Genomic DNA, 16,204 nt, shown 5'->3' on the forward strand with positions numbered 1-16,204 from the left:
GTACTTCAGAGAAGTAGATACCAAACAGGAGAGGACCCAGGACTGGACCCTGTGGTACTCCACTTGTCACTGGTCTGAAACTGGATTTAGAGTCTGCTACTTTCACAGTGTGGGTTCTGTCAGTGAGCCAGTTGGCAACCCATCTTGTAACATAGGGATTTATACCTAGTTTAGTGAGTTTATCTATAATTCCAGAGTGGGGGATGGTGTCAAAAGCCTTGGTGAAATCTAGGTAGGCTGTGTGAACCACCTTACCCTCATCTGCGGCTTTGGTGACTGCTTCAAAGAAGTCTATCAGGTTTAGGAGACATGATCTGCCTTTTACAAACCCATACTGGGTGGGGTCCTGAGTTTGGAGATTACAAATGTCATTGTTTATAAGTTCCATGATGATACGCTCCATAGTCTTGCAGACCAGGCTCGTTAGGCTAATGGGGCGGTAGTTTCCGGGGTCTGTGGTGGCCCCCCCTTTGTGGAGTGGGATAACTGTCGCTGTGCACCATTCAGTGGGCACATAGCCTGAGGTGAGGCTATGATTGAACATGGTACTTAGGTGGGGTGCCAGTTTGTTCTGTAGTTCATGTAGAACACAGCCTGGGATGTCGTCAGGTCCCATGGATGCTGTGTTCTTGGCTTTGGATAGTGTGTTTTTTACCTGTGCAGCCGTGATTATAGGAACTTTGCATTCTTCCAGTATAGAGATGGGCCCTCTAGGGGATGACAGAGGGGTAATGTTAGCACTGAACCTATCTGCCAGGATGTTGGCAATATCCGTTGGTTCTGTATATTTAGTGTCATTGTGCTGTAACTCAGAGCAGATCTGAGTGTTGCCATTGAGATTCTTGACATATGCTTTGTGGTTGTCTTTAGAGACAGAGGCGATTTTGTTTTCATAACTAGCTTTGGAGGATTTTAGGAGGGATCTCAGCTTCTTATTGAAGCTGACCAGGGAGTTTCTCCAATCATGGGATTTTTACTCTTTTTTGCAACAGTTTCTTTCTTCTGTTGTAGAGTTTGTTTATGGCAGGGGACCACCAGATTGGTTTCTTTTTTGGAGGATAGCATCTTGGTTCTGTTAGGGATTGCACGATCCATGCACTCATGTAAGTGCTTATAAAGTGCATTTGTGTAGGATTCAGCAGTCATACCTCTATTGTCCATCAGCATGGGTGTCGTGAAGTTTGCCACTTCTGTCTTAAGAAGCGTAAAGTTGGCTTTGGAGAAATTTTTTACTGTGGTTTCCCTAATGGGGGGTGGGGGAGGGATGTGGATGTCTAGGGTGATTAGCTTATGGTCGGATCTGACCAACGAGGAATTGACCTCTGATGTAGAGCACCGGTTGCCCATGTTGGTAATAACCAGGTCTAGGATATTGCTGCCCCTGGTGGGGGTGTGTATAAGTTGATCCATGGCATTGGAATTTATGAATTCCAGAAAATGTTGAGCACAAGAGTTGGTACATGAGTAGTTTTCCCAGTTAATGGTAGGGTAGTTGAAATCACCCATTATTAGGGTGTTAGGTTGTACCCTAATATTTTCCAGTGTATTAAGAACTAAGAAGTGGGAATCCTGGGGCAAGGTGGGGGATCTGTAGCAAGCTACAATTTGGATTGCGGTCTTGCCCAGAGTTAGTTGCACTTGGATAATCTCGGATGCATTATGCTGAGCAACTAGCCTGGAGGTGTGGATATCATTAATGAATATGGACACGCCTCCACCTTTAGTGTTTCGGTCCAGGTTAGGTGGCCGAAAGGTGTGGTATGAATTATAGCCTGGTAATGCAGGGGTACTCTCTGGAGCCTTGAACCAGGTCTCTGTCACTGCACAGTCACTGTCACTAATCCCTACATCACCCAATGGGTTGCTAACTGGCTTACTGATAGAACCCACACTGTAAAAGTAGCCGACTCCAAATCCAGCTCCACACAAGTGACAAGTGGAGTACCTCAGGGTTCAGTCCTGGGACCGCTCTTGTTTGGCATCTACTTCTCTGAAGTACAGGCCAGCACTGAGGGACTCTCAATAACAAAGTTCGCAGATGACTGCAAACTGGGAGCCATTATTGAATCCCCAAATGATGTGGATACTCTACAAAAGGGCCTTACAGAAACAGATGCTTGGTGCCAGAGCCATGGGCTCAAGCTCAATGCCGAGAAATGTATAGTTATCCCCTTTGGGAAAAAAAACATGTACCCATGAATTACCATATTGGTGGCAGTACACGAAACACCGAAAGTGTGATAAGAGACATAGGGACACAGGTGGACAGTGGTCTCACCTTCGATACCCACATCACCACAACAGTCAAGAAATCCTTCTATGTGGCACACCTCATCACTAAGGGCTCTTCATCCAGAAAAAAGGAGGTCATTGTCCCACTCATCTCTCATTAGACCCATTATAGAATACAACACCCCGTTTGGTATGTACCTCTCAAGACATCTGCAACAACTGGAAAGGCCGCAGAAATACCTCACTAAAAGAATCACAGGCCTAAAGCAGATGCCCTACACTGACCGCCTTAAAAAACTCCAGCTATACTCTGTCACATATCGTCTACCCAGAGGCGATCTCTGCTTAACATACAAGGCCATGTCAAACCCAGAGCTGTTGGACATGCTACACTTAAAGAAATCCTAATCCCTCAGTGCCACACGCTCCAGGGATCTAAACCTTGTCATCACAATAAACAAAACATGCTGGAGGGATAGGTTCCTGACCCAGAGACTCCCCAGACTCTGGAATAGATTGCCCATGCATGTCAAGCAGAGTGCCTCTTTGGCCCTCTTCAAAAGGAACCTTGAAGATTGGATGGGAGAAAGGAAATTCACCCCGGGGATCACGTCAGTCACCCTGCTAGACAGGGGCCAGGGAAGTAAATAGTGTAGGAAGAAATAGCCAGAGAATTGTTATAGCTAGGCTTGTATAGGCCCTAGGGCTGATAGCCCAGTACCAACCTATGAACCTGTGAACATAATGAGAGGTAGTGTTCCCCATTATGAAGATGCAAGGTTAAGAGCTATGGAGTGTAAAGATATAATCCCTGTAATGTGGTTTCACACTCTCTAATCCAGAAATGTGAGTTCTGGAGGTTTGGAAGATCTTGGGACTTCTTGTTGATCTATCTCAAAAATATATATATTTATTTACAAAGCCAAGACCCTTGCAGTGGAGCTTCCACTTTCACCCTCACACACTTCAGATGTAGTGCCTGCTAGATCACTTACCAGATTTATTTATTTATTTAATTTGTATTTTCTTCTTGGGATGGTCTAACTGTGCAAAAGTTCCTATTTTCAGTGGGTTTCAGAAAGTACAGTTGTGCAAGAGCTTATTACCATAACAGTAGATATCCAATACTGCTGCGGTATTCCAAACTGTTGGGTTATCTCACCAAATAAAACTGAAGTCCAGCCAGGGACCAAAAGCCAAAACCTTCCACAGAGCCATATGCCCAATGTATGCTCTAAGCCTGTGGATGTAAGGGTATATAGGTAGATGCATGAGCACAAATCCTCAAACTATCTCCAAGCCAGGAAGCCTGTAGAGACCTGAATAGCAAAACAAAATCATTAGCTAAAAGGGGAGAGGCAGAAATACAGAGGTCCACCTTGGTTCATAGGGAGAAGAAAAGAATCATAATTTAAGGTGTAAGACAAGGTGGGAAAACATACTGCAATAGTGTCCTGTAGGACATCTACTGTAATGGTTAAGTTCTTAAACAGCTGTACAATGTCCTTCCTTAGATCCCTTTTACAGTATTCCGAACTGTTGGGTGATTTCCAAAGTTTAGAAAGTGTGGAGGGTGGTGAGATCAGAAACTGGAGAACTCTCCAATAATGCAGAGAAGGTATGCACAGAAGACCATGTAGCTGCTTCTAGGATGACTCTCCAGTCAATCCCCTTGTAAAAAGCTCCAGATAAGGCTACTACTCTAGTAGCCTTTGCCTTTGCTGTAGCAGGTAAGGATTTACCATATTCAGTGTAGCAAAGGTAATTGATTTAAAACTGCAGTTAGCAATAGTTTGCTTAGAAACTGGCTTCTACCTTGGGATCTTGGCAAGAACTAAACAATTCGTCAGAGTTGTGGATATCCTTAATCTTATCCAGATAGAATCTGAGTTGTCTCTGCACATCAAGAGAATGTAAAATCCTCTCTATCTTATTTTATGGATTAGAGAAGAAAGTGGGAAGAAATGTTATGGTCTGATTGAGGGAAAGCTCATTTATCACTTTATGTATAAAAAAGTGACTGGCACTCAAAGACATATTGTAGTTATGAAAAACAAGGAAGGGGGGGTGACATAAAGGTCTGTTGTTCAAAAACTTGCCTAGCTGAGGTAAGGCCTACTAGAAGAATGATTTTCCAAGTAAAGAATTTGAGAAAGACAGAGGCCGATGTTTCAGAAGGAGGGAGGGTACATTTTTCCAACATAAAGCTGAGATCCCATGCAGGTGAGATAGCTTTCTTAGGAGGGTTTAGGTGGAGTACAACTTTTGGAAACTGTTTTACTTCTAGTCTGGACAGAAGAGGAGGCTCTAAGAGGTAGGCAAGCAGAAATGGCAAAAGGTGTATCTTGATAGAGGAGTATGATAGTCCAGATTTCAACAGTTTGCACAAGTAAGAGAGGACCATCAGGGTATTCAGTTGTACCAGGTTCTGTTTATGAGCGTGACACTAGATAGTAAATCTTTTCCCTTTAGTTATGTAAGATTTCTTAGTAGTAGGTTTCCTTACCTCTTGGAGAACCTGTAGCATGTCCTCAGAAAAAATGGTGTCTAGAAGGGATCATAATCCTATCATCCATAATGTCCGGTTGAAGGATTACAAGTTGGGGTGAAGCAGTGAGACCTTCTATTGTGTCAGCAAGCCCACTGTGGGGTGAAACTTGTGGTGATAGCCCTTGGCTAGATGGTAGAAAAGTGGGAACAAATGCTGCTTGTGTCAAAAGGGAGTCACCAGTTCTTATTAGGGTTTCTTTTATTGGGGTTGTTTCTTTGAAACTTAAGTAAGACCTTAAGAAGAAGAGGAAGTAGAGGGAAGGCATATAGGAGCATCCCTTTCCAAGAAAAGGGCATTGCATCTGCTTTGACAGCTTGGAGGACAGTATGTCCTAATACGAAAGAGAGGAAGTTGTTTGCTGTTAACTGACACAAAATAGATCTATATGAGGGTCATAGGTCTAGGAAAATCTCCCTGTTGAGCAGCCATTTCATGGGGATCTTCCTTTGATCTGTTTAGAATGCCTGACAAAATTCTCCTGTAAGGGAATGTAACCCACTTGGAGTGACATGTTTGTTTTTGTGGCCTACTCCCATGTCAAAAGAGTACCCTCCCACTTGTTTATGTACCTCATGACAGTAGTATTGTTTGTGAACACACTTGGGATGTGGATTGCAAGAGAGGGAAAAGATAGACAGGCATGGATTAGTGACTGCATATCTTTCAGGCTGATGCTGTCTGATCTTAGATTTGATGGCCATTGTCCCTGAACTCTTATGTTGCCAGAACATGATCCCCATGCACAGTCTGAGGAATCTATGTGCATTTTGCATTGCAGTGTCTGCATTTTGAAAGGCAGACATAGGTTGATATTAATCTGTGAAATCCCAAAAAAGGTTTCCTTCTTTAAGCAAAGTAGAAGAGGTTTCTGGGGTGTCCAGGGGATGGGAATGTTGACACCAGTGGAATATAGGTACTATTGTATCTTTCTCATACAAAGTGAATCTCAGACCCTGAAGTAGGGACAAGGTGAAGGTGAGATGCATCAAGAGAGCTTGCTGAGAAGAAACCTGCATTAGTATGTCATTAAAATAAGGGAATTTCTGGATTTCCAGAGTCCTGCAGTAAGCTATTACTGGATTCAGACACTTTGTGAAAACTCGGAGAGCTATAGAAAGTTCAAAAGCCAAAGCAGAGAACTAAAAGTGTGATGAAGGAGTTGAAAACCGTAGGAGGGGTGAATAGAAATGTAGAGGTAGCATCCTTTAGACTCAGATACAGTAGGAATGTCTGCAGAAGAATGAATCATAGAAGAGTTTGTAGAGATAACATCTTGAAAGAAGAGACCTTGAGAAGCATGTGGAGAGATCCACGACAGGTCTCCAGTCTTATCCTTTTCTTGGAATGAGAAACATTCTGGAGTATAATCCCCTCACTCCATACTGTGGTGGAATTGGTTCTATTGTGCCTTCAAAAGGTTGAATGATAAAGGGTCAACTTTAACTGATTGTGAGGACAACAGATGCCATAGAATTGGGGTCTTCCTTCCAAGTCATTCTCTATACCCTCTGAATAATGGAGAGTCTGTAGTGAGAAAGAGCCAGTCTGTTTAAAGTAGAGGTGAGCCTTTTGGATAGCAGAGGGATGGACCATGGGGAGGCAGGCAAAGGGTAGTATGGCAAACTGGTCTGGGCAGGAAGGCCTCCCAGATCTAGAGACCCTGTCAGATTTGTCTGGAGGTCTATTCCTAAGCATTTTCTTGGCCTTATGAGGAGTTCTAGACTAACTGCAAGGAAAAGAAGTGGGCTTTGCAGGGTAACCTCTTGGGTATCTGCGCACAGAAGTAATAAAGATCTGTGCACAGTCCTTCATTATTTTACATTGTTCTTGTAAATCTGTCCTCTGTCCTGCTGCCTTTATCAGAAAGAAATCCACTGGCAGCATGTAGTAAATTAGAGGGCTTGTCTGTAGACATAGAGAGTGCAGTGGGGTCTGCCACAGAGCTTTTGTACAGAAATTTCAAGTCTTCAGGTAGTTTGTAAAATCTATGAGGCCTTTAAGGGGCTGGTGGCTGTGAGAAAGGTGTGGTGGAAGTAAATGCAAAGGCATCAAGGAAGGCCTCTAGAACAGGAGGCACAGGTGTAAGACCAGATGTGCCTACCTTCAAGAGGTTATAGTATCCTTATCAAACCTCAGTAATCTGCTTCAATTCCCTTTTAAAAATGTTTCATAATATTAACAATAATTCCTCCCAAATGAAGCTTCAACAGGGGAATCAGGAGAAAGTATTTATAATAAGAAGTCAGTTGGCCTGGTGAGTGAATCTGGGAAGAGTAAGCCAAGGAGTTCTCATCAGAGTCTGATTCATCCTCTTCATCCTCAGAAGATGAATGTAAGGGTCTCTTTTGAGGAGTGATAGCAGAAGTCGTAGTGGGAGCAGACCTGCAAATGGATAGTAGCCTGAGTACCATTATACACTGAAAAAAGGCCCTGTGAAAAATCCATCCACTCCTTTTCCTTGGATGTCTGAGTAGAGGAAACATTTTTTTTCTTTGTTTTTTCTCTCTAGATTTAATGTTGACTTTCTTGAAATGTGGAGGTTTTGACCCCTGATGTACCTCAGCAAGTGGCCCTGGAATATTCTCTCTAATGAGGATCTGTGGTATGCCCTTTCTAAAAAGAATAATAGTAGCTTCAGTTATTTCAGATGTGCATATCTTACATGCCATACCAGCCTCTGTTGGGGTTGCAATAGCGGGCATCTGAGAGGGTAGTGGATATACCACAGGTTCCAAAACATCTGTGTCTGACTGTGCAGACATGATATCAGGCCTATATCTTTTAAGCTTGTTTTCTTTTGGACAGGCAAGATTTCAGGGGTTTACAATTTTGCCATCTTTGCACGAGCAAGGAGCTTAAGGCTCTGTGTCTCCAAGTAGGAATTAAAAGATGACAGTCATGTTCATAAGGTCTTAGAGACAAAGGACTGACAGATCTTACAATTCTTATAGTTCTGCTCTGCAGCACAAAGAAGAGGCAGTAGGAGTGGAGATCTTTTGGGGAATCTGTCTTCCGCAACTGCACTTTCCCTCCTAGCAGACATCCAAAAGATCAGTAAACAGCAAAGCATTTGAGAAAAGCAAAGAAAGTTTCCCAACAGGGCACTTATCTAAACTAGTGAAGGTCAGTCATACCAATGGTCATGTGTAGAAATGACTGAAGGGAGTGAGACCTATGTTCAGACTGGCAGTTAGATAGTCTGAGGATTTACATTCATACATCAGTTTATGTACCCTTACGCCCATGGGCTTAGATCACACATCTGATGTATGGCTCTAGAAGATTTTGGATTTGGTACCCCAGCCTGACATCCAGTTTATTTGGTGAGATAGCCTATCACTTTGGAATACTGCAACTGTGATCTAAAGAAAAACATCACCTCCCTTTACATACTTTGCAGTAATAAGCTGCTGTCAGCATTGTATATGCATTAGCAAAGGCATAGTATATATTGCCATACATGGTAAAATATAGCACAAGCATTTTTGATATTATTAAAACAGATGTATATTGTTGTACAAAGATACATTGTGCATAAAACCTAATATACAGTCATGTAAGTATTAACATTTTTTTGTTAAGTGGACTGTTTACTGGTTTGTTTATACAGAAATGACACAACTGATAAACGTTTCAATAAAAGTATGAAAATAAGCTGATTTCCTTAGTATAAAAAATTAATATGAATAAAAAATAAGATCATTCTATACAGGTGAGAGTCACTTTGTCCAGATGATTTAAAACAGAAGACAGTTGGCAATGTACAGAGCTGAGGAGGTTGTGAATGAGTAGTCTGAGCCTTTCCTATTACTTAACCTTGGTTGTTTCACAGTTTTGTTCTTACATGTATAATACACATGGATAAATTAAGGAATATTTTATTTCAGTGAAAGAGAATGACTTATTTCTTACTTACATGAGACTGTAATGGACAGACTGCATGTTTCTTCTCCCAGAGTATTCTTGGCCACACATTGGTAAGTCCCTGTGAAATCTATTGTCAGGTTTTTCAGTAGAAGGCTTCCTGTTGCAAAATCTTCAGAAAGTAAAGAATGAAAAAATATACAAATAAATACTTAAGGTCTTAACCTTTCAATAAAGACAGAATAGCATGCTGCTTTGTTTATTAATCATACATTTTAGCTTAACATTTCTTTGCAAATTTTTGACATAGTGTATTACTATAACATAAAAATCACTATAACATGCTGAAAGACATTGTTCTGGAATTGTATTATATTGGGACTTTCTTAGATTGGATGCTTTTGTGTGTTTCAGTTATAGAACTAAATTTATCTGCTATGATACAGGTTAATTCCCTGGAATTCAAGTAGACAGTAGTATTGTTGAAAAGCTGAGAAAATAGTTGGGTGTTAGAGCTGAAGAACAAAATTACAATTACCTTTGGTTGAGGCGATACCCAGAATTTACACTCAGGTTTAATTTTCTAATGGGGATGGTAAATCTTTGTGTTTATTTGTGCAGTGTCTGCATTTTTTAAACAAGAAATATCTTTATTAAATTATCACGTATGACATAGGCAATATTACATTTATATACATGAAAATAGACCATACTGACACAATCTCAGTTGCAAACATTATACATTACAAAGCATGCCAACACATTTGTAGCTGCAGACATTATACATCACTTACATACCTCTCAACTTAGAAATATCAAAAATCTGGACAAAATGCCATAAAAAGTATGTGTAACTGGCTAACAATTGGGACACTGATTAACATGAAATTGGCATACACAATTATGTAACCCTGTCCACTTGAATGGCATTGTGTAATACCAACATGAAGGCTGAAGTCACTAATAATAAAAATAATGGCAGCCATTTGCATTTCAGACTTTATATCCATCAGAAAATACATAATAATGCAAAATCTGTTGTTCTAGCAACTATTTGAGTTTACAGGAACAATAAATCTGTCTCTACCTTTAGGCCTTTGTCCCACCATTATTTTTAGCTTTGTCCAGATTTCTTGCTCTGAGAGATTGAGGTATGTATTAAACACGTCCCACAGTACAGGCATGAGTAGGAGCCGATGGCACCTATCAAAAGATTTTGCCCTGGGTTCAAATTTCCTCTGCTCAGTATGAATACCTCATTGAGTCATACCTCTCAACAGTCCCCAGTTCTCAGGAATGAACGTCCTTGATTTTGGCACAGCACTCAGCTCTGTCCCTCCTAAAACTAATCATTTTAGAAGAAAAGCTCTTTATGGATTATACTTAATAAATAATGTCCATAATAAGAGTTTCAGACAGACTTCTTTTACTTCAGAAAACTCGCATTATTTTACATAACCTTACTCTATCAACATCTCAAGGTAATAGTGATAATACTTTAAAAACTGCTCCTGCTTACGTCTGGATTTGTCCCTGAGAGCAGTTAAGAGATATGCCTTGAGTCTTCTTTGAAAACATACCAGTAGCCTATAAACTTGATCAACAAACAACAAATACATAAATGAATTAGATGGATGGCATCTGCCCTTGAAAGTGCTGTGAGCGAGAGTGTAAGCAAGGTTATAAGCTACTGTTGGATGAAATTAAAAACAAAAAATTAGAAACGTGTATCCTGTGGCAGCCCATTTTAGGCAACTTCATCGTCACTAATTAGAAAATTTCAAGCAACAAATGATGTTCTTTTCTCTATGGGAGTTCATAGCTGAGAGCTTACCATTTTTACAAAGCACCCTGGGCGATTATGACATACCTGTCCAAGAATTTTGTTGTGGAGCATAGTAATATTTATTTCCTAAATGGTATGCCCCAATAAGATCTTTCACTGGCCCAGAAAATCTTTAAACAACTGTCAGAATTTGTTCATTGCTCCGATTCACAATCACAACTTCACAGTAAAAGAACACATCCCTACTACAGTGAACATGATTAACTATAACATGCTAATATAAATAGGTTCATAGGTAGGTACTAGGCTATTCCCAGGGCCTATATAAGCCTAACCAAAAAGGTACCCTGGCTTTCGCCACCCAAGAAAAATTATTTTCCTGTGCCCCTGTCGAGGAGAGCCACAGAGGTGATCCCCGGGGTGAATTTCCTATCTCCCATCCAATCATTAAGACTTTTCTTGAAGAGTGCTAATGAGGAGCTTTGTTTGATATAGATAGGTAGTTTGCTCCAGAGTATGGGAAGTTTCTGGGACAGGAATCTATCCCTCCAGCATGTTCTGTTTATTGTGGTGACAAGGTTTAGGTCCCTAGAGCATGTAGCTCAGAGGGATTGGGATTTCTTTAAATAGAGCATGTCCAAACAGTTCTGGGTTTGATATAGCTTTGTATGTTAGGCAGAGATCACCTCTGAGTAGGCGATATGCAATGGTGTAAAGCTGGAGTTTTTTGAGACGGTCTGCATAGGGCATCTGTTTGAGGCCAGTAATCCTCTTTGTGAGGTATTTCTGTGACCTTTCCAGTTGTTGTATATGTCTTGTGAGGTACATACCAAAAGGGGCATTGTACTCTATAATGGATCTGAGTGACGCGTAGAGGGGAACAATGACCTATTTTTTTCCTGGATGAGAAACCTTTTGTGATGATGTGTGCCACGTAGAAGGATTTCCTGACTACTGTAGCAATGTGATTATCAAAGGAGAGACGATTATCCACCTGTGTCCCAAGTTCTCTTATCACACTTTAGGTGTTAAGTAGACTACCACCTATGGGCACAGCGTTTTTATCAAAGGGGATGACAATGCACTTTTTGGCATTGAGCTTGAGGCCATCGCTTTGACACCAGGCATCTGTCTCAGTGAGGCCCTTTTGTAGGATGCCCACATTGTTATGACTTTTGATTATGGGTCATAGTTTGCAGTCATCTGTGAACTTCATTAACCAAAGACCTTCTGTGTTAGCCTGTACTTCAGAGAAGTAGATACCAAACAGGAGAGGACCCAGAACTGAACCCTGTGGTATTTCACTTGTCCCTGGTCTAAAGTCGAATTTGGAGTCTGCTACTTTCACAGTGTGGGTTCTGTCAGTGAGCCAGTTGGCAACCTATCTTGTGACATAGGGATTTATACCTAGTTTAGTGAGTTTATGTATAATTCCAGAGTGGGGGATGGTGTCGAAAGCCTTGGCGAGATTTAGATAGGCTGTGTGAACCACCTTACCCTCATCTACGGCTTTGGTGACTGCTTCAAAGAAGTCTATCAGGTTTAGGAGACATGATCTGCCTTTTACATATCCAAACTGGGTGGGCTCCAGAATTTGGAGATTATCAATGTCTTTGTTTATAAGTTCCATGATGATATGTTCCATGGCCTTGCAGACCAGGCTGATCAGGCTAATGGGGCGGTAGTTCCCAAGGTCCATGGTGGTTCCTCCTTTGTGGAGTGGGATAAACATCGCTGTGCACCATTCAGTGGACACAAAGCCTGAGGTGAGGCTATGATTGAACATGGTGCTTGGGTGGGTTGCCAGTTCATTCTGTAGTTCATGTAGAATGCAGCTTGCGATGTTGTCTGGTCCCATGGATGCTGTGCTCTTGGCTTTGGAGAGTGTGGTTTTTACCTGTGCAGCTGTGATTATAGGAACTTTGCATTCTTCCGGTATAGAGATGGGGCCTTTAGGGGGGAGAGGGGGGGGGTAAAGTTAGCACTGAACCTGTCTGCCAGGATTCTCCTTGGAAGGCTATTGCAGAGGCACTAGAGGTTTTATTAAACTACTTGAGTGGTGGACCCTGGTTTTTACAGTCGTTTATTATTTTTTTTAGTGTTTTTTTAATTGTTTTTATGTTGGCAATATCAGTTGGTTTTGTATATTTAGTGCCAGTGTGCTGTAACTCAGAGCAGATCTGAGTGTTGCCATTGAGATTCCTGACATAGCTATAGAATGCTTTGTGGTTGTCTTTAGAATCAGTGGTGATTTTGTTTTCGGAGCTAGCTTTGGAGGATTTTATGAGGGATCTCAGCTTCTTACAGAGGCTGACCATGGAGTTCCTTCAATCATGGGATTTTACTCTTTTTTTGCAACAGTTTCTTTCTTCTGTTGTAGAGTTTGTTTATGGCAGGGGGCCACCAGATTGGCTTCCTTTTTTTGGAGGATAGCATCTTGGTTCTGTTAGAGATAGCACTATCCATGCACTCGTGTAAGTGCTTACAAAGTGCAATAGAGAAACTGTCATAACCAGTCTGTGTGCAATCTAGCTAAACCTAACACTCAGTGGTAATGACTTACTTTCCATGCAAAGTCATTTATCTTCGTCTACAAACATTGGCTTCTCCAAATCTGATTTGCTAAACAGTCTGCTGGAAATTTTTGTTTGACAACATGGCATGGCACATCTTTACCTTTTTGAAAGTATGGAGTGCTCACTTATTACACACACTAAGCATGACATCATCTTAAAATGAGTTTCTTTTTTTCTACTTTAGTTATTGGCTATAGTATTATATTTAGATTTTTCTGTACACACACTTTTGTCATAGAATTGGGTAGTATGATGCTTAATTCAGTGTCTACATGAGTATACATAAATCAGACTTATTATGCCTTTTATTTCTTTCTATTTAAAATGCTAGTTTTTTTGTTGTCTCGCCAGATTGTTATTGAAAGTCCTTTGAGACTGAAACAATCCAAAGCCACAGTCTGCCTCATGAAGCTGATGTCATCGCACACAACTCTGCATGTGATGACGTCAGCAACAACTTCAACCTTAAAAAAAAAATTGAAAAAAAAATGGAATTGAAGGGGTCAATCGGGAATTCCTTGAACCCCATTATTTTACCCTCAAAGCCAGTAAATACTGAGGAATTCAGTATGGTTTAGAGGTATGATTGACTTATAATATATCCAGTCATTGTAAGTTAGCCATTACATAGCTCATTCAAATCCTGCCTTCTTTTAAACCTCATTCCTGCCCTGTATGTATTTATTTATTATTTTACATTTGTTGACCGGGCTAGTCTAGCTGGATATATATCCATTTTCAGTAGAGGCCCGGAGAGAAAAGCTCCACAGACATACAAACAAAAACAAAAAACAAAAATGTGTACAAAAAAAAAAATATATCATTACATGGTAAAAAAGGATTAAAAACCATATGATACAGTATAACATTTCAGAGATCAAAGACACTTCAGAAAGTTAACATAGAACATAATCTTTCTTATAGAGGTGAATAGATGCACTCTAGTAAGAGATAAGTACAATAATTTACATCAGACTTGAGGGATTTAAGCAATACATTGAATATAGTTTGGTTTAGTGATAGTCTTAGTTACACGACTAATTATTAAATATTAGGAAGAAGGTAGAAGAGGAGAAAAACAGGGTATAGGTGTTGATTAGTCAGGTTTACTACAAGGACATAGCCAGTGACTTTGGAGGTAAATTTTGAGTTTTTGTTTGAAGAGTGGCAATGATGTAGTTAGTGTTATATCACTAGGTAGCAGATTCCAGCTCCTTCCTGCTATATTAGTAAATAGAGAGTCACCAGCTGTGTTATTAGACTTTGTTAAGCTGGCAATGAGTTTACTAGAAGAGCGAAGGGAGTTGAGATTATTATATGGGATTAAAAGTTTTGAGAGTATAGGGGTATATTTGGGTTGGTACAGTATTTTGTGGGCAATAGTGAGTTGGGGGATTAACAGATGGTTTTGAAATTCCAGCCAGTCTAGTTGCAGCAGGTTAGAACAGTGGTGAGTTCTAAAGGGATTTCCAGTAGCGAATCTGGCAATATTATTGTAGCAAGTTGCAAGTGTGTTAAGGTTAGTTTTCTTAAGGTTAGTAAAAACAGGTGAGGCATACAGAAGAGTTGAAATTAGATGGGAATGAGCGATCTTGGCTCTAGCTGATGTGGTTAAGAAAGACTTAATTCTATATAAGGATCCTATTTTTCTGTTGACTATTTTAATGGTGTTGTTAATATGTTGATCAAAAGAGAGATTATTGTCAATGGTTATTCCTAACAGTTTGGTAGTAGAGTCAGGTGAGATGACAGTGGCATTATTTGAAGAGATTGTGAAGTCTAAGGGGGAGGACCTAGTAGTGGGAGTAAAGAGAAGGAGTTTAGTTTTTTTGGCATTAAGTAGGAGGTAACATTTGGTAAACCACGTTTCTACCGTGTTGAAGATGTTTTGAGTAAGGGAAGAAAGTTCAGTTGGAGAGGAAGCTGAGCAAATATGGGTGGAGTCATATGCATATTGAATGCAGGTCACTTGAGGAACTGCTAAATGGAGATCATTAATGAATAAAGAGAAAAGAAGTGGTCCAAGAATGGAGCCCTGAGGGACACCGATGGTGACAGGTAACAAGGAAGAAATTTGATTTTGCCAGAGAACTGCCTGTTGCCTATTGCTGAGGTAAGATCTAAACCAATTAATGGCTAGGTTATCAAAGGAGAGAGATTCAAGAATGTTAATTAGGATGTAATGGTTAACCATGTCGAAATCTTTAGAGAAGTCGATGAAGAGTTCCCACAATTCCCATTTTTTCTATGTAATTTGCTCCTCTCCTTTTCTAAAGATCCCAGCTCTGGTTGTTTTATATCTGTTACTATCATCACTACTTCTAGTAAAGTTGGTTTAGAGTCCGAGTTCCATTTTCTAGTAATTGCTTTTTTGGCAGCCACCATAATTAGACTCAGCAAGACCTTTCTATGTCTAAGCAATTCTTATTCTGTAACATAGCTCAGAAAAATCATTTCGTTAATTACACCAATCTTCTCACCCAGAATCTCTGACAGAGCAGTCACAGGGAATCTTTATAGTCTGCCAACTCATTACACTCCCAGTAAATATGTTCCCAGTTATCTCTTTCTTCCTCATCACACCTGCAACATTTGCTGTCAAACTGAGGAAAAATTCTTTGGAGTCCACTTGGGCTATAAAAATACCTATGTAAACACTTCCAAGCAATGATTCTAAATCGTCTATCCTCTGTTGCATATTTGAAGACATACATATATCTCCTTGCTTATCCAGTCTCTCTTCCCAATCCTTTCTAATCTCCTCTGATCGATTCTTATAGTTATCATGAAATATCTTATATGCTGTACTAATTATTCTATTCTTAAGAGCAACTTCATTTCTAGATTCTTCTAACAAGTCTACCAGTGCTGGTCTTTTGTTTAGCACCCCCTATTTCTTTGTCTTTGCCTATACTCTGATATCACAGTGTCTGTATTTTTGAACATGTGCCAGTGTCTACAGTTTTGTCTTGCACTAAGACAGTTTTGCATCAGGTTTTTGTGGCTCAGATACTAGCATGTAAGACCCTGACACCGGTGTTTACACTCCACATTTGTACATTTGTATTTGATGGCTTTGTAGTACCTGCATATTTTTCTGCTTTTTTCTAATTTCAAATACTGATACATCCAGTTGGCTGCCTTCTAGTATCTGTATGCATAATTTGGACTTTTTATCTGACTTTAAACTTGAAA

At 40.3% G+C, this 16,204-nt stretch overlaps 1 protein-coding gene across 2 annotated transcripts in view; it reads right to left on the reverse strand.

Annotated features, from left to right (window-relative positions):
- The window catches only part of VSIG2 (V-set and immunoglobulin domain containing 2), an 879,569-nt gene that overhangs the window by 81,402 nt on the left and 781,963 nt on the right, over positions 1 to 16,204 (reverse strand). For both annotated transcript variants that reach the window (XM_044081180.1, XM_044081181.1), the window contains exon 5: positions 8,700 to 8,819. In XM_044081180.1, the coding sequence (XP_043937115.1) occupies positions 8,700 to 8,819 (120 nt within the window). The remainder of the gene's footprint in view (positions 1 to 8,699; positions 8,820 to 16,204) is intronic.

The sequence above is a fragment of the Protopterus annectens genome, chromosome 8.part0 (assembly GCF_019279795.1).
Source record: "Protopterus annectens isolate FY-2018-M chromosome 8.part0, PAN1.0, whole genome shotgun sequence".
Lineage (NCBI taxonomy): Eukaryota > Metazoa > Chordata > Ceratodontiformes > Protopteridae > Protopterus > Protopterus annectens.